We start from the raw sequence: 16,717 nt of genomic DNA on the forward strand, positions 1-16,717 counted from the left end.
AGGAGCTTTGTTAAATGCCTTTTGAAAATTCAGATACACTATGACAACCAACTCACCCTGTCCATATTCTACTGGTGTGTATTAATAGTGCTCACTGGGGCCCTGTCGTAGAGCTCAGGCATCTTTATTTTATGCAGACATTATTTTTTTTGTAGCAATAAACCAGGCAAATGAGCCCTCCAGTGATGTATACAATAGTATCTCATCGAGCTTCACTAGTACTAGTACAGGATTTCCAAAACATCCATTTGGTAGCTTTAATAAAATGACTTCCATATGGGAATCCCAGCATAGCACTTTTATTTATTTTATTTTATTTTTTACAGTTTTTACACCTTAAATGTGATGGTGGGTGTTTAAAATAATTTATAATCCTCTTTCCTATTTTTGATTTTTTTGTGAAGGGCCTTAAACCCACATGAAAAGCTTTTAGCACCTTTTGCTAGGTGCAGCGACACACCGTTCCGGCTCTTTCCTAGACCTCCAATAAAAGCGCCATTATACAGTGCTGCCAGGGCTAGTGCTACAGCATATGCAAATAGATGACGTGAGGCATTACGTTCTGCTGCTTGTGGCAGGAGAAAATCTGCAAAATCTTTAGAAAAATGAGAATGATTTTAGCATTTTGTACTCCCAGTGTTTCCTTGAGACGTCTGAAACATCCACTGACAGTCTGCTTGCTTTTAATTAAGAAATAAAATGGGTCTCAGACAGCTATCATACGTCAGGGGGGTAATTTTAAGGCTGCCCGCATCAGTGCAAAATCTGCTGGTCATTTTTAGCCTCGGACTTTGCACTAATTTTCAACTTGAAAGTTACACGTGCACTTTCACTTTGAAAATTAATCTAGAACAACTGCTTGCACACGTTTATACCAGCTAATTTGTCTGGATAGATTTTTTGGGGGGAGGGGTGTTTCAGGAAAACTTCTATGCATCCTTTTGAAAATGCAAAAGCATGCGCATAAGTCCAAAACCCTCCCTGGACCTACACACAAGAATGTTTCTTAATACCGCAGGTAAAAGTAGGTGCCCACAGGCTTCTATGCATATCAGGTGCACAATTTTCAGAAAGCTGAGTTCTGTGAGCAAATTTCTATTCCCCCCCTTGCAGATGGCTGTTAAAATTACTTCCTAGAAGGTTAATTTTCAGAGGCTTAGTGGGGATCTACATGGGTAAAAGCGGGATTGATACCTGTGCAATAGCTGAATATGTCTAAGAGAATTGTCGTCTGTCTAAAAGCACATGCACAGTTTCACAACATCTGCACTATTAGCTGCAGCAAAAATAAATAAGTAAAAGCATTCTGAGGAGCATAATTTGGTCAGGGGAGAAAACTGTATATGTGCGTACAGCGTACTTTACAACCTTATTGAGATGACTGGAAGTACACGCATTCTCTTTACCCAGATAACAACCAAATCTTCAAATTATGTGGGCACTTTCTATTTGCATATAGGTTAGTTTGTGCAGGCTGAAAAGTGCATTAGCACTGTTTTTTGTTAGGGACCTTAATGAAATTATACCCTTTTGCTGGTGAAGACAGCTGATTTACCGAGGCTTTCATCACCAGGGTCTGTGGTCGAAGCAAAGAAATGAGTGAAAGCCATGTGGTTGAATCATGGTGAATTGGTGAATTGGTGGCACTGGAGGGGGAGGTAGGACTGGTGAAGTCCCATGTCCGATATGCCCCCCGGGGAGTTTCCGTTTCAGTATTGGCTTGCAGACCTCTGTAATGATAATGATGGATAGTACCTCTGTGTTACATATGTTTTAGCACGCTGCCGGAAATGCTGCACTAGCATGACCTGTCTGACCCACTCTAATTTTTTCCCTACATTTTCTTCCTCAGATTCTGGTTGATAGATTGTCGACAGATCCAGGAGTCTGTTACTTTTGCCAGCCAAGTATACAGGGAGATCATTTGTGTGCCCTACATGGCCAAATTCGTCGTCTTTGCCAAATCCCATGACCCCATTGAAGCCCGGTTGCGATGCTTCTGCATGACAGACGATAAGGTGGACAAGACGCTAGAGCAACAGGAAAACTTTGCTGAAGTTGCCAGGAGCAGGGATGTTGAGGTACGATACGCGCCATGCTGACGTGGACAACAAAATGAGGTGTCTGTATATTTAAAATCAAATCAAGTAGCATCTGAAAACTGCAGTTGCTGCCCCCTCTCTGGAAATGCATGGAAATAAAAGTTAACAAATAAAAATCAAAAATACATATTGTGATATTTTTTACTGGACCAACTTAGTACATTTCTTGACTAGCTTTCAGGAAGTAGTACTCCCTTCCTCAGGACTGACACGGCAGCCACAGTGAACATATGTCAATGTTTCCTTACCTTTTCAAGCCCAAGGCAAACCTACAGTAACCAAAATGTTCTGTGCCACAACAACCTCCACTGAGCGGCAGTGGAGTTGGGGAAGCATTATCAGCCCCACCGGTCTCTCTTCCAAATTTTACAACAAAGGGGCAGATGCAATACAGTGGGCTCACATGAGCGCACTGTTTAACCCGCTGTCGGACGCGGGTTAAATAGGAGCTAATCCACCCCCTAATGCAATAGGGGGATTAGCGCCTATTTAACGTGCGTCTGACGCGGAGTGAATGGGATAGCGCTCATCACATGCAAATGCAAGTGAATGAGGCTATTACTCATTCACTCCAAACGCAAAAAGATAAATGTGCGTCTCAGACACACATTTATCGCTCAGATATTAACGCCTGCCTGGCAGACAGGCAGGTTATGAAAACCGAGGCCGAGTTTTCCGGCATCAGTCTTCATAACCAGCAGCCACGGAGGGTCGCGTTAGCAAGGAGGCGCTAAGGTCGCACAAGCGACCCTAGCGGCTCCTTCCTAGCATGACCCCCTAATTTACATATTGCATGGCGCCTCCCTTGCAGGCGCCATGTGTGCGTTAAGAAAGCGGGCGCTGAAAAGTCAGCACCCACTTTCCGCGAAGATTATTGCATCGGCCCCAAAGGGAGAGAGGGGGTGGAGATACACATGAACTCATCACAATGGGCCAGTTCCCTCTCTACACCAGTGCATCAGAACGGGGAAGTTAGTATATGGTGCGAGCAACCGGCTCATTTAGTTTCCTTGGCTGCCTCATGTGGCTGCCAGAATTTGCTCCCAACACTCAGAATGAATCACATCCAGTGCTCAGTGCACAATCTCTCCCCAACTAACTCAGCCTGGGGATAAGAAGGAGCCTAGAAGGGCTCAAAGGAGGAACTCAGGAGGGGGAAGATGAGAAGGTGCTGTGTGAGCTGGGGTATCTGCCCTGCCTGCTGCCCATTAATTACCACATTCCAGGGCCTGTGCTGTATCTAGGAAGAAGAGACATACATGATTACACGTTCTCCTATAGGTTTAAGAGCCACAAGGAACAGAATCCAGGAGCTGGTCTGGATCTAAGCATCAGGCAGTGGGGACTTATCTGTGCACACCTGATCAGGCCAGAAGTCACACTGATTGGGAAACACTGCTATATGTTATGTTATGTATACCCCTTCCTCAAACAGAAATTTGACCCGAAGTGATGATTGGATCGGATGATATAAACATGATCTCTCAAGTCTGCCAGTACAATTTAAAGCTGCAACTAAAAACAAAAAAATAGTATCCCTGGGAGAGAGTGACAAGAAATAGCTGTACTTCATGGGATCTGCCAGGTACTTATGACTTGGATTGGCCACTGTCAGAGACAGGACACTGGGCTCAATGGACCTTGGTCTGACCCAGTATGGCAATTCTTATTTTCTTATGTATTAGCTGCCTGCCTGCTTTATTTAGATATTAATTTGATAGCTGAACACACACTACTCTGTAAATATCCGTGGCACATCTGACCTCCGGCGGATATAAGTCAAATCAAAGATGTCTATGGAAAATTAATTTCAGAAATGAAATAAATATATCCACAAAGTCAAGTGGCTACAACATTCAGAAGATAGTTAATCATAATACAATATTGTTGTATTAATAACTTCAGTCTTTCAAGCAATTTTAAAGCTCTTATGCTGTTTTAAGCCATTAGTATCTTTTGGCTGACAAACCTTCTCAAAAGTGGGGGTGGCAGCCTATTTGCCCAAGCCCTAGTGCCATATTGATGCGGGAGGTCTGGATAAGGTTACCACAAAACTGTATATCAGTCGGGAGAGGATGAGATAGTCTCATTTTTATTCACTGACTTGCAATTCCAGTCTCAGAAGAAACAGAAATTGCAATAGATGGATAAAAAAAGGATTGTCTGAGTCTCTACCTACTAACAGAGAACTGCAGTGTAACCCAGACATGTAATTAAATTTATCTTGGAGCTCGTAGAGAGGAAGGGTTTTCCTCAACTCTTCCCTCTCCCACCCCACCCCTAATGCCCAATCTTCTGCAAGCCTAGATACTGCCCTGACAATCTTGTAAGCAGGGCTTCCCCAAAGTTGCTTTGGGAACCCTCAGTCAGTCAAGTTAGTCTTCAGGATCGCCATGAGATACATCTGCATAAACTTGGAGGCTCAGTATTTGCAAATTTATTTCATGCATCCTCATTGTGGATATTCTGAAGACCTGACTGGCTGTTGGAATCCCCGGGACAGGTTTTGCAAGCTCCGCTATAAGGGACACAAGCCATGGCTCTATTCAGATCCCGGTATGTACGTGCACCCATTTGTCATCAAGTGAGAATTGCTCCTTACTTCCGTCTCCCAGGAAAGTCCCCTTTTCTGCAGAGTTCCCATTTCCAGCTGACGTGGGCTGTTAATGCCTGAGCATCAAACCTGGATGCCCTACATGGCAGTACATAGCATTACCGCCGGCCACTAGTGCAGCCTAAAACTCCTTCCATAGAAACGGCCAGCCAGGGCCTGAACCACCAAGTATTTTTCCCAACCATCAGGCTCGTGGTCTTGAGAGCAGGGGTGGCCAACTCTAGTCCTCAAGAGCTGCAAGCAGACCTGGTTTTCAGGGTATCCACAATGAATATGCCCAAGACAGATTTGAATACAATGGAGGCAGTGCATGCAAATCCCCCTCATGCATATTCATTGTGGATACCCTGAAAACCCGGCCTATTTGTGGCTCTTGAGGTCTGGAGTTGGTCACACCTGGTCCAGAGGAAGAATTCTGGCCCTGGGTTTCACTTAGAAGATAAACCATCTCTTTTTTTTTTCTGAGAACTCTTAAAATATATTTGTTTGAGATTTTTTTTGACAAAGAAAATATGTAGATTGCAAGCTAAAGGTTGTATACCAGAGATATTTCTCAGAAAATTCCAGATTGTCATGCAAGAGAACAGAAGCACTGTTTTCCTTTTTCTCTTCATATTAGCAGCTTAAGAAAATGACAGCAAAAATAAATCCATAAAGAGATGTTTATTATTATTTTTAATTTATCATAGGTGCTGGAAGGAAAACCCATCTATGTAGATTGCTTTGGCAATCTGGTACCATTAACCAAGAGTGGTCAGCATCACATATTCAGTTTTTTTGCCTTCAAAGAAAACAGGCTCCCACTGTTTGTCAAGGTAATGTTGTCACTTGCAGTGTTTTCTTTCCCTTTTGTTTTGTTTTTTTTGGTAGAGATGGGGGTGGGCTCATGAATTTCCTCCTGCTTCTAGAGCTTCCAGCTGGGTTGGAACAGGGGCACCACAAAACTGCATTCACAACTATCTGGGGATTTTTCCACCCTATTTTCTATCCCCTCCCAAGCCACCTGACCCAACCATTGCAGTGGCAGTCGTTGACCGGGGACATGCACCGGGACTCCTTTTGGAATCCATGGGCCCTGAATCCAGCCACTTGACATCAGCATTGCCTGGTGACTGTGACTTCCTCCATGGCAATCTCTAGCTCCCGCTGACCTGGGGAGCAAAAGACCTGACCCAGAAATCGAATTCAAGTCCTCCATATTGAATTGCCAGTGAGCCACTGGGCCAGACCATTTGCTGTATTTTCTGAGGGTTCACAACATTGCAAGATTGTTTTTTCTAGTTTCAAAACTCGTCAAAAATCAGGAAAAAAAAAGAAATGTCTGTTGGCCGGAAAACAAATTGGATTTTCAGAAGGTGTTTGACAAAGTCCCACATGAGAGGCTTCTAGGGGATGTGATGTCCTTTTATGGATTGCAAGTTGCTTAAAAGACAGAAAACAGAGAGTAGGATTAAATGGTCTGTTTTCACAGTGGAAAAAGTAAACAGTGGAGTGCCTCAGGGATCTGTACTTGGCCTGTGCTTTTTAATATATATATAAATGATCTGGAAAGGGGTACAACGAGTGAGGTGATCAAATTTGCGGATGATACAAAATTATGCAGAGTAGTTAAATCTCAAGCGGATTGTGATAAATTGCAGGAGGATCTTGTGAGACTGGAAGATTGGGCTTCCAAATGGCAGATGAAATTGAATGTGGAAAACTGCAAAGTGAAGCATATAGGGAAAAATAACCCATGCTGTAGTTACACAATGTTAGGTTCTATCTTAGGAGTTACCACCCAGGAAAGAGATGCCTAGATCTCTTTCCTGGGTGGTAAGGCATCTCTTTCCTGGGTGGTAAGAAATCATCGGCTCAGTGTGCTGTGGCAATCAAAAAAGCAAACAGAATATTAGAAATTATTCAGAAGGGAATGGAAAATAAAATGAAGGATGTCCTAATGCTTGTGTATCTCTCCATGGTGAGACCACACCTTGAATGCTGTGTGCAGTTCTGGTCACTGCATCTCAAAAAGGAAATAGTTATACTGGAGAAAGTGCAGAGAAGGGCGACCAAAATGATAAAGGGGCATGGAACAGCTGCCCTTTGAGGAAAGGCTAAAGAAGTTAGGGCTGTTCAGCTTAGAGAAGAGACAACTGAGAGGGGTATGATAGACGTCTACAAAATCATGAAATGACTTGAACAAGTTAATGTAAGTCAGTTATTTACTCTCTCAGATAATAGAAGGACTAGGGGGCACTCCATGAAGTTACAAGTAGCTCATTTAAAACAAATCGAGGAAAATTCTTTTTCACTCAGTGCATAGTTAAGCTCTGGAATTCATTGCCAGAGGATGAGGTTACAGCAGTTATTGTAACTGGGTTTAAAAAAAGGTTTGGATAAGTTCCTAGAGGATAAATCCATAAACTGCTATGACAGTAATTAATAGGTAATAGTAGCTTGTGATCTATCTAATGTTTGGATACTTGCCAGGTGCTTGTGACTTGGATTGGCCACTGTTAGAAACAGGATACTGGGCTTGATGGACTTTTGGTCTGACCCAGTATGGCATATCTTATGTTCTTATGTTATGTTGAATATGAAAGGAAGACAAAAAACAAGCTTTATATGCTGTCTCTTGAATAAAGATATATTAAAAAAAAAATAGAGGAACATGCTTTAACTAGCCATATGTTGGCTTGAGATCTGCAGTTATATAATGACACTGTGGACAAAAAGACAGGATGTAGAAACTTAGGAAAAAACAAAAAATCTTATGAGTTTCCTTGCCAAAATTCAGCCATAATCTTTTTATGAAAGTTGTTATACAGTGCCTTCCAGTAAATTGTAAAGGATGTGCACAAGACTTGTGAGGCTGTGCAAGAATGTCACCTTTGTCTCTAGGTCCTCTAAGAAACTTGCCACTCACAACTTTCTAGCGAATCTAAGATCATGCTGGAGAGCACTCACGTTATCCCACTCTTCCTTCTTCTTAATCACACTGATAATTTATGAGCAATTTTACTTCTCTGCTGCCCAGCCCCCTCTTGTTTCTTTCTGCCATGGACAGTTTGGTAAAATATATTGAAGATTACTTGAATGCATTATCGTCTACAGTGGCAGATGAAAACGTAAATTCGCAAGTAGGTTTGCAAATGCACAGGGCATTTTCGGTGAGGATTTCTTGTAGTATGAGTTGATCTCCGGCTGTGCAAGTAGCAGGTACAGAATCCCAGGATGCTGAAGATCAGAGCCAGCCTTTCAGACTGTGTCACTCTTACGTGTCACCAGCAGAGGTCCCAAGCACACCAGACATAAACAGTGGAACAGACGTTCATATGAGGCGGGACCAGGACTCTAAATATAATTTTCGAAATAATACTAACCCCTTCTATACGTGTGGGTGGATTTCTGGAGAGATTTTGTAAGACAAAACTGTGACTACTTGTTACTAATTGCAACTGTTATTTTGCTACAGTTTTGTAATCTCAGGAAAGTAAAAGCCATCCTGGTAGGCAGATTTTACAGCTCTATTCATGAAAACTTAATCTCCCTAAACAGCTTTAATGAATGCCTCTGAATATTCTTTCTCAATGGGTGAAATATGGATTAAGGCTCTTTATCGTCGTTAGGTACGGGACACCACTCAGGAACCTTGTGGGCGGCTGTCTTTTATGAAAGAGCCAAAATCTACACGAGGCCTGGTGCATCACGCCATTTGCAACCTAAATATCATGTTGCCAGTTTACACAAAGGTAATATACTGCAGCGTTGCAGCTTGTCAAATGAATCTTTGTCTTCCTCTGATAGATTCTTTCCATTGCAGTTGCTATTTGCTAAATCATTTGCAATGGGAAAAACAATGTACTTACTGTACTGGTAAATGCTGAGATTGGAGAGGGGCTGGAGAAGTGACTCAGGGCTTGAAGAGTGCAATGATAGGAAGTGGCTCTCAGGAACATGGTGTTCTGCCTAGAATTCTCATTTTTCAGACTTCTTATGTTGTATCTCACCCTTCTTAGTTCTGATTGCAGTACTAGAGAATGGTGAGCTAAGAGAGAGAGAGATGCTCAGTTATTATGCATCCTTATAACCAGGCCTGGACTTGTCCATAGGCACACTAGGCCTTTGCCTAGGGTAGCAAAATCTGAAAGTAGCAGGCTGACGGAGGTTTTGCTGCTTTTCAGCTGTGCTGAATCTCATTCAGCAGAAAACAACCCTCTGATTCCTGACCCTGTCCTTCCCTTCCTAGGTAGCATGCAGGGGGGGTAAACCTGGAGCAGGCATAGCGGACCAGAGAAGAGCTACTGTATTCCCCCCCCCCCCCCCCCCGTGCATCCCCTCCCCTCCTGTCATTCAGGGACAAAAGGGGGAGGTGGTGAGCCCTAGAGATGACAGAGCAAAGGCGGATCATTTGAGGGAGCTTAGGAGGTGAGGGACTTGGTGGGGGCGAGTCTATGTGTGTGAGAGAAAGAGAGAGAGGAACGGGGAAGAGGGGCAGTGTAGTGTATGTGTGAGAGATAAGGGATTGAGGCTGGGAGTGTGTGTTTATGATTGGGGGGAGGTTAGGGAAGTGAAGCAAGGGGGGAGCAGGAATGGAGCACAGTAGGGACACCCTTCCTTCTCTGCAATTCAGACCCTCCCCCTTTGATCTCAGATTCTATCCCCCAGGTCCTGGAGCCTTTCTTTACTTCCTGATTCTGGAACTCCTCCAACCTCTGATCCTAGATCCTACCCCCTCTGATCCCCCTCTTACTCCCTCCTCCTCCCTTCCATCACATATCTTCCCCATCCCAGACTCCTGATCTACTCTCTATTATGCCCTCCTCCTTCTCAATCTTCTCCATTTCTTGTCATCCCCTGCCCCCCCCCTAGTCCTCTCAACTTCTCCTCATCCCTTTTCCAGCCCTTCTCCCTCTCCTCCCCCAATCTCCAATCATTCCTTTCCTTTTTCATCCCTGGTCCCCCCCACGCTCTCCTCCTCTCCCCATCCCAGTGATCTCAAGAATCACTTGAGATTGCCTTTCCCTCACTCAGTAAAAGGAGCATTAAATTATACAGACAATAGCTAGTTTGGAAAACGACTTTATTTTTGTAATGTAAAATAAAAATGTTAGTCAGTGTGATTCAGAATTTTCTAAGTCCTGCTGCAGAATCTGTGAGGCTGTACCTTAGACCTTTGGATCCCTGCTGTCTAAACTTAGGGTGGGGGTTGAAATAGCAGCAATGATGCCTAGAGATGCCACTGTTTGTAACCTATAAATCACACAGGGCAAAAAGAAGATTTTATTGTTTGAAGGGTAATGTCCTTTAGCTAGAATGTCAGTATGAATGTCCAGTCTCTTGAATGGGCTCACACAGTACTGTTACTGGCCACTGTAGCACTATTGTCTGCTATCCTTGAGCCTACTGGCTTTTGCATTTCAGCTATTTGCCCTTGCATCTGTCTACCTAGCCCTCTGAAAACCGTTTGATTGCACCTTTGATGCACTTGAAGCTATTTCCTTGTCCGCTGAACATGCTGAACGAACTGCTGCCCTTGTCCTGTTCTTTCTGTTTTTCTAAACATTCGATGCTCTGGCTTCTCTCTCTTTTTTTTTTTTTTTCTCCCTTTGCATGATACCCTGGGGCTGAAAGGAATCAGAGTCAGATCAAGAGCACGACGATGAGGTAATTCTGCTCTGCTAATACCACTTACTCATGAGCCTGCTGCTGCTCACTTCTCTTCACACGCAGTCAGGCTGACCTTCAGATTTCTCTGTGTTAAAATAGGCCACGTGCTAACCACTACTCCAGTGTGTCCACAGCAAACGCAAACAATAAGAGCATGTCCAGAAAAGCAAACAGCAGATAGGGTGCTGCGGGAAACACTGAAATGTAATTTCTTAGTTATGTATTTACCAATAGGAAATGACATTTTTTTTTTTGCTCCATATGAATTATGTGCATGCTACATTCTCAGCATGTGCCAATTAAAGGCAACAATTATGGGCAGCAGTTGTGTATTTTCTCCCTCAGTATTATCTGGTTCTTTGTTCCTTGAGCACTGCGTTGCACGAGGAAATTGGTGAACAGCAGAACCTACCTGTAATGCCCATGTATTGGTTACCTAGGAGTCTGTTATATCTTTTTATTGTTCTTTTTATGAGGGTAAAAAAAAAGTAAAATGGGAGATATTCACTGGGGGGAAAAAATCCTATCTTATTTTAGGAACAGCGCCATTTATTCCATAAAAGCTTTTGTGGACTTGTTTTTACTGTTCTTACACACTCATTAGTTTCTTGAGGGTGGTCACTGGAAAAAAGCAGACTTCTTCAAAATAGATTTGTGAAATCATTTTTCAGGAAACATTCAGAAAAATCTGAAGTTGATTTTGTCCAATCATTGGATTTACATTTTGGAATTCCAGAAAATCCGAAGTTTCTGATCTACTTTGGATTTTTCAGATTTCTTTCTAATTTTATCCAAATCCGCCAAGAAACACTTTATGGATTTCCATAGCGGATCTGGACAAAAACTGTAAATTCCATTGAACTCAAACCAACTTCCAAATGTGCCCAGATCCAACTTGAATGTGAATTGTTTGCACATCCACAGTTGCGTCCCCTGGGCCTTGAAACATGGTTTGTGTTTGAAAAAACGTAATCCACTTCAGCTGATTCAACTGCAAGGAGGAGGGAGTGGCATTTAACCCATAATAATGAAAAATTATTTTGTTGATCCATATTTATTATGCACAGGTTCTACTTAGGTTATAAAACCATGTAAGAGGGGGGGGGGTTGATTTTCAAACTGTCCAAATCGGGATCCAATCCTGTAGAGGCACACAATTTGATTTCATAGTTTTAAATATTAAGCTTTGTTTCATATATATACAGTATATACTGTATATGCACGCATGCATACATAATCACAAACAATATTGTTCTGGATCATTATTTAAAAGATTTTGTTTGACCAGCATGATGACAGTGCACTAATGGTAAACCTGCATTTTGGGGTGCTTCTCAAACAGCCCACAGAGCTGAAAGTCCCACAGGTACTTTTTACCCAAAGCCCTCGTGGCTGGTATTTCAAAATGTGCCTGCGGGACCTGGGCTACGAAAAGAGCCCACAGGCTTTGCACCTGCCTTCCGTGCTGGCAAAACTTTCATGTGCAGATCGCTCACATTGTTTCAGTCACCCACCCTCACCCTGGCCCTGGGAGTGCCTCACTCCTGTCCCACTGTGGAAGCCCGCACCTACCTTTTAGCCAGGCAGAAGGAGGGAGTTTACCCGATGAATCATATCTTGCTTCACTCATCCCCCATTCATATTTTGCTACCCCACCAATGCAAAAACCTGAAGCCAGGTTTATTTGTAGGACAGTACAAGTGTCTTCTGCCCATTGGATTTGTCTGTGAAAAGGTTTCCTCCCCCTTTAAAAAAAAAAAAAAAGCAGCTGGTCTCATTAAAATGTTTATGAAACTGGTTAATGAGAGCAAAATGTGTTATTGATTTGTGTGCTATAAGAAGACTCACTGCATATATCCTAAAAGGCTGTACTCCACCCCAAGTTACGGATACACTGCATACCTGTTACCGGATACCCTTCATAACCCGACTATATGGCAGGGTTGAGTTCATGTTTCTGTTGCTTTTAGCTGTATGCTAACATACATGCCACTGAGAAGCATTTATCTGGGATTAGGCTAGATTCAAATGAAGTACCCTCAAGGCTGGACACTCAGATCTCAGAGCTTCCAAATTTATCTCCATGTCCTGGCTTATAAAAACTCCCACTGTCAAGCACTGCACAAATATATATATACCAAAGACTTTTTTTTTAATCATAAAAAGAGAACAATATGAGCATTTGAAGGTGGGGCACTCAGTCAGATTAGTGTTGCCTTTTTTAAAAGAAATTTTACCAAGTGTAAGAAAATTCAATAGAAACTTCAACTGCAAGCTTGTATTTGTGGCTGAACTGCATCATTTTTCAAAGTGAACTACTAATTTCCAGGTGCAGACGTTCTGGTGTCAGAGGTGGGCCTGCAGAAAACTTATTGCTTTTATTGCACCATTGTAAGAATTATGAGCACCTAGTGGGTAAAAAACATGAATAAATAAATGTTATCCAGAGATGACAATGGCATGAGTTTTCAAGACCCCACATATTCAGATAGAAGCAGAAGCAGTAAGAGGAAAATAAAGCATAATGGGATAAATAATAAGTAAAGTTGAGTGTAGGGTAGAGGACATTGGTTACGAACTTGAGCAATTAACCGTGCCCTTAGTGTTGAGATGCAGGGTATGGCTGGTCTGCAGACCTTCATGGTGAATAGCATGAGGCTGAAATGCATGTCCTCTGTAAAACACAGGCTTTGTTGGTAACAATTTATTCATATGTATTCTTCTTGTAGGCCGATGTGATGTCAGAAAAACGTAAGACTCTCCTTATTATTCAGCTGTATGGAATTCAGCTAAGTATAGAGATGAGCATGAGAGAGACTGCAAGCTAAATGCCATCATTTCTTAAGACTACTAACAGTCATAGTATAATATAATGATAAATGCAATAATAAAAATATGCATACTTACAGTGACCGCCACTGTTCAGTTGAGTAATTTGCAGCTAAACCTGTCAGCTAATTGTGGTTCTAAAAATGCTTAGACTAGTCAACCCTCTCACTTTCCTTGGCACCCCCAATGTTCCTGCTCTACGCTGTTGTGCTTGTTTAGATGCCCATTCCACATTTCTGTTTTCTCTCTCTTTGTTGACATAACCTTTGCCATCCCATTTTTATCCAAAAAAGGGTCAGTATCGCTTTTGAAGAACCGCACCCGTAAATTGTCTGTCTAGCGGATTATTGATCTGCTCGCATTAGACGCGTATTTCCAAAAGGGATACTGTCCACAATGTCTAAGTGCCCTGCCATCATTACCATGGTGAAGTCTGAATATGCCTACATGTAGCAGATTTCCAGTAGAGTCAATTGCATTCTATCACTTAGTAGAAAATGTATTTGTAGGAATTATTTGAGTCGTAAACATTTAAACCTTTTCTTCCCCCCAAGCGAAATTTTCACACTTTTCAGTGACTTTCAGGACCCTTCATGAGCACTTTTCCCCATCACAGGTTTCTGCTTGAAGAAACTACAGTCTCTTTTCTTTAATTTTTTTATTTTTGCAAAAATATGCACTTTAGGTACATTGCAGACCACTAGAAAGTCTCAGATTTCTATGGGCACTCACTCGGAGGGAAGTAGCGGAAAACTCCAGGGGATGTATACGGAGCTTCACAGAAATCTGCGACTTGTTAAGTCTTCTACCCTGGTGACAAAACAGCCTTGTAAGCATTGTGAACGTACCGTGGTATTTCCCGGATTTCACACAGCCCTCTGGGCTGAGCCTTCAGAGGTCTTCTCCTGTTCTGTGTCAGCTGAAAAAAAAACACTTGACAAATCAGGCCCTGTGACAGCAAAGGGCAGACATTGTTTCACGTTTGCCCAGCTGATACAAGCACTATGCCATAAAAATCAGTTGAAAGTCCAGAACTTAATGCAGTGTTGTTTTCTTCCACAATATAAACTGCAAGAAATTTTAACTACCATTAACCACATTCAGAGAGCATTTCAAAATATATTACAATTCTTTTTTTTTTTAAATTTAATGCAGATTTGTATTATATAGTTTTGTTTCCCCCCCTAATCTGGTTTTGTAGTCATTTCTAAATTAGAGCCCCATTTACTAAGCATTTTCCCCATAGACACAGAATGGGAGAAAAGCCATAGTAAGACCAGGTCCTTAATTTGCTAGGTTTACAGTCAACTAGAAACAAAAAAGAAATTTGTATCATAATGCCAGAGATCCTAGTTCCAAAGCCATTATTCTTAACTAGGATGTATTTAATTTGGCAAAGGTGTTTTCTTATGCCAATACTGGTTTAGTCTGGTAGTTTGGGGAAATGGATCATTTTTCACTCTAAACACGTCTTCAGAAAAATGGGACTTTAAGAAGCCAAATGCACCTACAGAATTGGACAAAATAATATGTTTTGCTTTTGAAAAAAGTATCTCTGAAATGGAAAATGCTTTAAAAAGCCTCACTATGTGCTGTGCTATATTCTATAGTATGCAGCACATTCCGTATTGAATTTTTTCCGCACTGTAATTAAATTAATTGATGAATTCCGAGTGGCTCATTTTCTGGTTGAAACACCAGTTGCCATGAATTAGCATGAAGCAGTCGACTGCACAGTGCACTGTATATGAAATCCAACGTGATGAGAATATATTCCTTAGGCACATGCAGAGAATCCTTTTAGGTCAGCTCGCCTAAATTCCGCCCTGCACACGTTGTGCCAATTTTCAAAGCAAATTTACGCCCATAAGTTCACTTTGAGAATTGCCCGAAAGAAGACAATGCAAACTAACCCGCACGACATCACCCCTGCTGTCTGCAGCACGTAACCTGCAAGGGTTAATTTATCTGCCTACTTTCTTAAATCAAAAGTGTGCACATTAATTCCTGCACCACTGCCCCCTCGCTCCCCCCACCCCCACCCCTAGAATGACTATTTTTGGTGCGGAGAGAAGAATGGGGGAAATCTGGTTATGTGCATACATGGATGCACATGAACCTGTGTTTGAAAATTACCCCCCGCCCATGGAAGGCACCTTCCAAAGCGATTCACCCGTGTAACCTGCTGTCCGAAAATACCCTGCCCTTATGGCACCTTAAATGTCTGTGCATTGGTTCTGCAGCTTCCCTGCTGTCAGCCACGTTGACAGGGAGGTGTTCATGGGGTGGTGTCTTTGGTGGAGGGAGGAGAAGTAGGCGTATAGACAACATTTTCAGATCTGGGCATGTGCTTTTTTTTCATGACAGCTCCTGTCCACAGGGAAAGGCAGATGCAAGTGACCAGAGCTGCTTTCTGCTAGTGGCATGTTTCAGAGTGGAAGTCTGCACATACTTCCCCTTTGAAAATTGGAGCAAAGACTGCAGGTAAAAAGAACCCATGGACCTTGTATCAGTGAGGTTCGTTAGAAACTGGCCCTTATAAATGCAAAAATTGTAACAAATTTAATTAGTATGTAAAAATGACTTGTTCTTTGGGGCCTGGATGTTTCAAAGTACCATTAGTTATTATTTTGCCAATGGGGAAAAAAATCTTTGCACCTGTTAATAAGGTGTAACAGTGCTGTCGTACAGTAAGCAGATCCTGTAATGTTCTAAGGAAATATTTCTTTCCAGGGAGGGTGGCAGAACAGCCTCCTTTTTAACATGCTGGAGACAAGGATATTATCTGAATTCAAGAAATCACGGGATGAACACAGGGGATCTCTGAGGGACTGATAGGAAATGTAAAGCCAAATAGCTCGTGTGGATAGGACAGTCTATATAGGCCATAAGGTCTTTTTTTTTTTTTTTGCCATCGTTTCTAATTGACCATTATTTCTCTGACAGTCCCCGCCAGTCTGGTGAACTGCTTTAAGATCTATTTTGCATTGAATGCTGCATATAACTAGTACTTTGTACTTGGAATTATAAAAAGGGATAAACTATGGAGCATGCATAGTTATATGCATGCTGCATATAACTAGTACTTTGTACTTGGAATTATAAAAAGGGATAAAAAAATACTTCACCATGGTATGTTGCATAATGATTTCATGTAATCTTAATTTATTTATAACCATGCCTTTTAGTGCCTTGACATAAAGTTGCGTCCCCATTGTTTGCTACACCTTTGCTTTGCATGGAAATAACTTGGCTTGCATATGCTATACTGTGTGTGTGTGCGTGTGTGTGTGTGCGTGTTCAGTTTGAATGTCCTCTGATTCTTTGGTTGCTGTACATTACATTTTTAATCTTTTAAATTCATCTTTACGTTGATTCACAATTAATTCTTAATTTTCTTTTCTTATTTTTCCCTTCTTGTCTATTCATTATTTGTCCAGATAACGAGGATGGCTCCAAGGAAAGGACCATACCTCTTAAAAGCAAGAAATTGTGTCATTGTTTAGTTGTGAAATTCCTT

General features: G+C 42.0%; 1 protein-coding gene across 1 annotated transcript in view; it reads left to right on the forward strand.

Annotated features, from left to right (window-relative positions):
- Positions 1-1,847: 1,847 nt before the first annotated feature.
- LOC115082306 (ankyrin-2-like) overlaps positions 1,848-16,717 on the forward strand; it is a gene marked incomplete at its 5' end in the record, with an annotated part of 117,125 nt that continues 102,255 nt past the window's right edge. The window contains 6 exon segments of the mRNA XM_029586537.1: positions 1,848-2,081; positions 5,406-5,531; positions 8,328-8,450; positions 10,333-10,365; positions 13,098-13,161; positions 13,883-14,049. Of these exon segments, the coding sequence (XP_029442397.1) occupies positions 1,848-2,081; positions 5,406-5,531; positions 8,328-8,450; positions 10,333-10,365; positions 13,098-13,161; positions 13,883-14,049 (747 nt within the window).

This window comes from Rhinatrema bivittatum, unplaced genomic scaffold (assembly GCF_901001135.1).
Source record: "Rhinatrema bivittatum unplaced genomic scaffold, aRhiBiv1.1, whole genome shotgun sequence".
Taxonomy (NCBI): Eukaryota; Metazoa; Chordata; class Amphibia; order Gymnophiona; family Rhinatrematidae; genus Rhinatrema; species Rhinatrema bivittatum.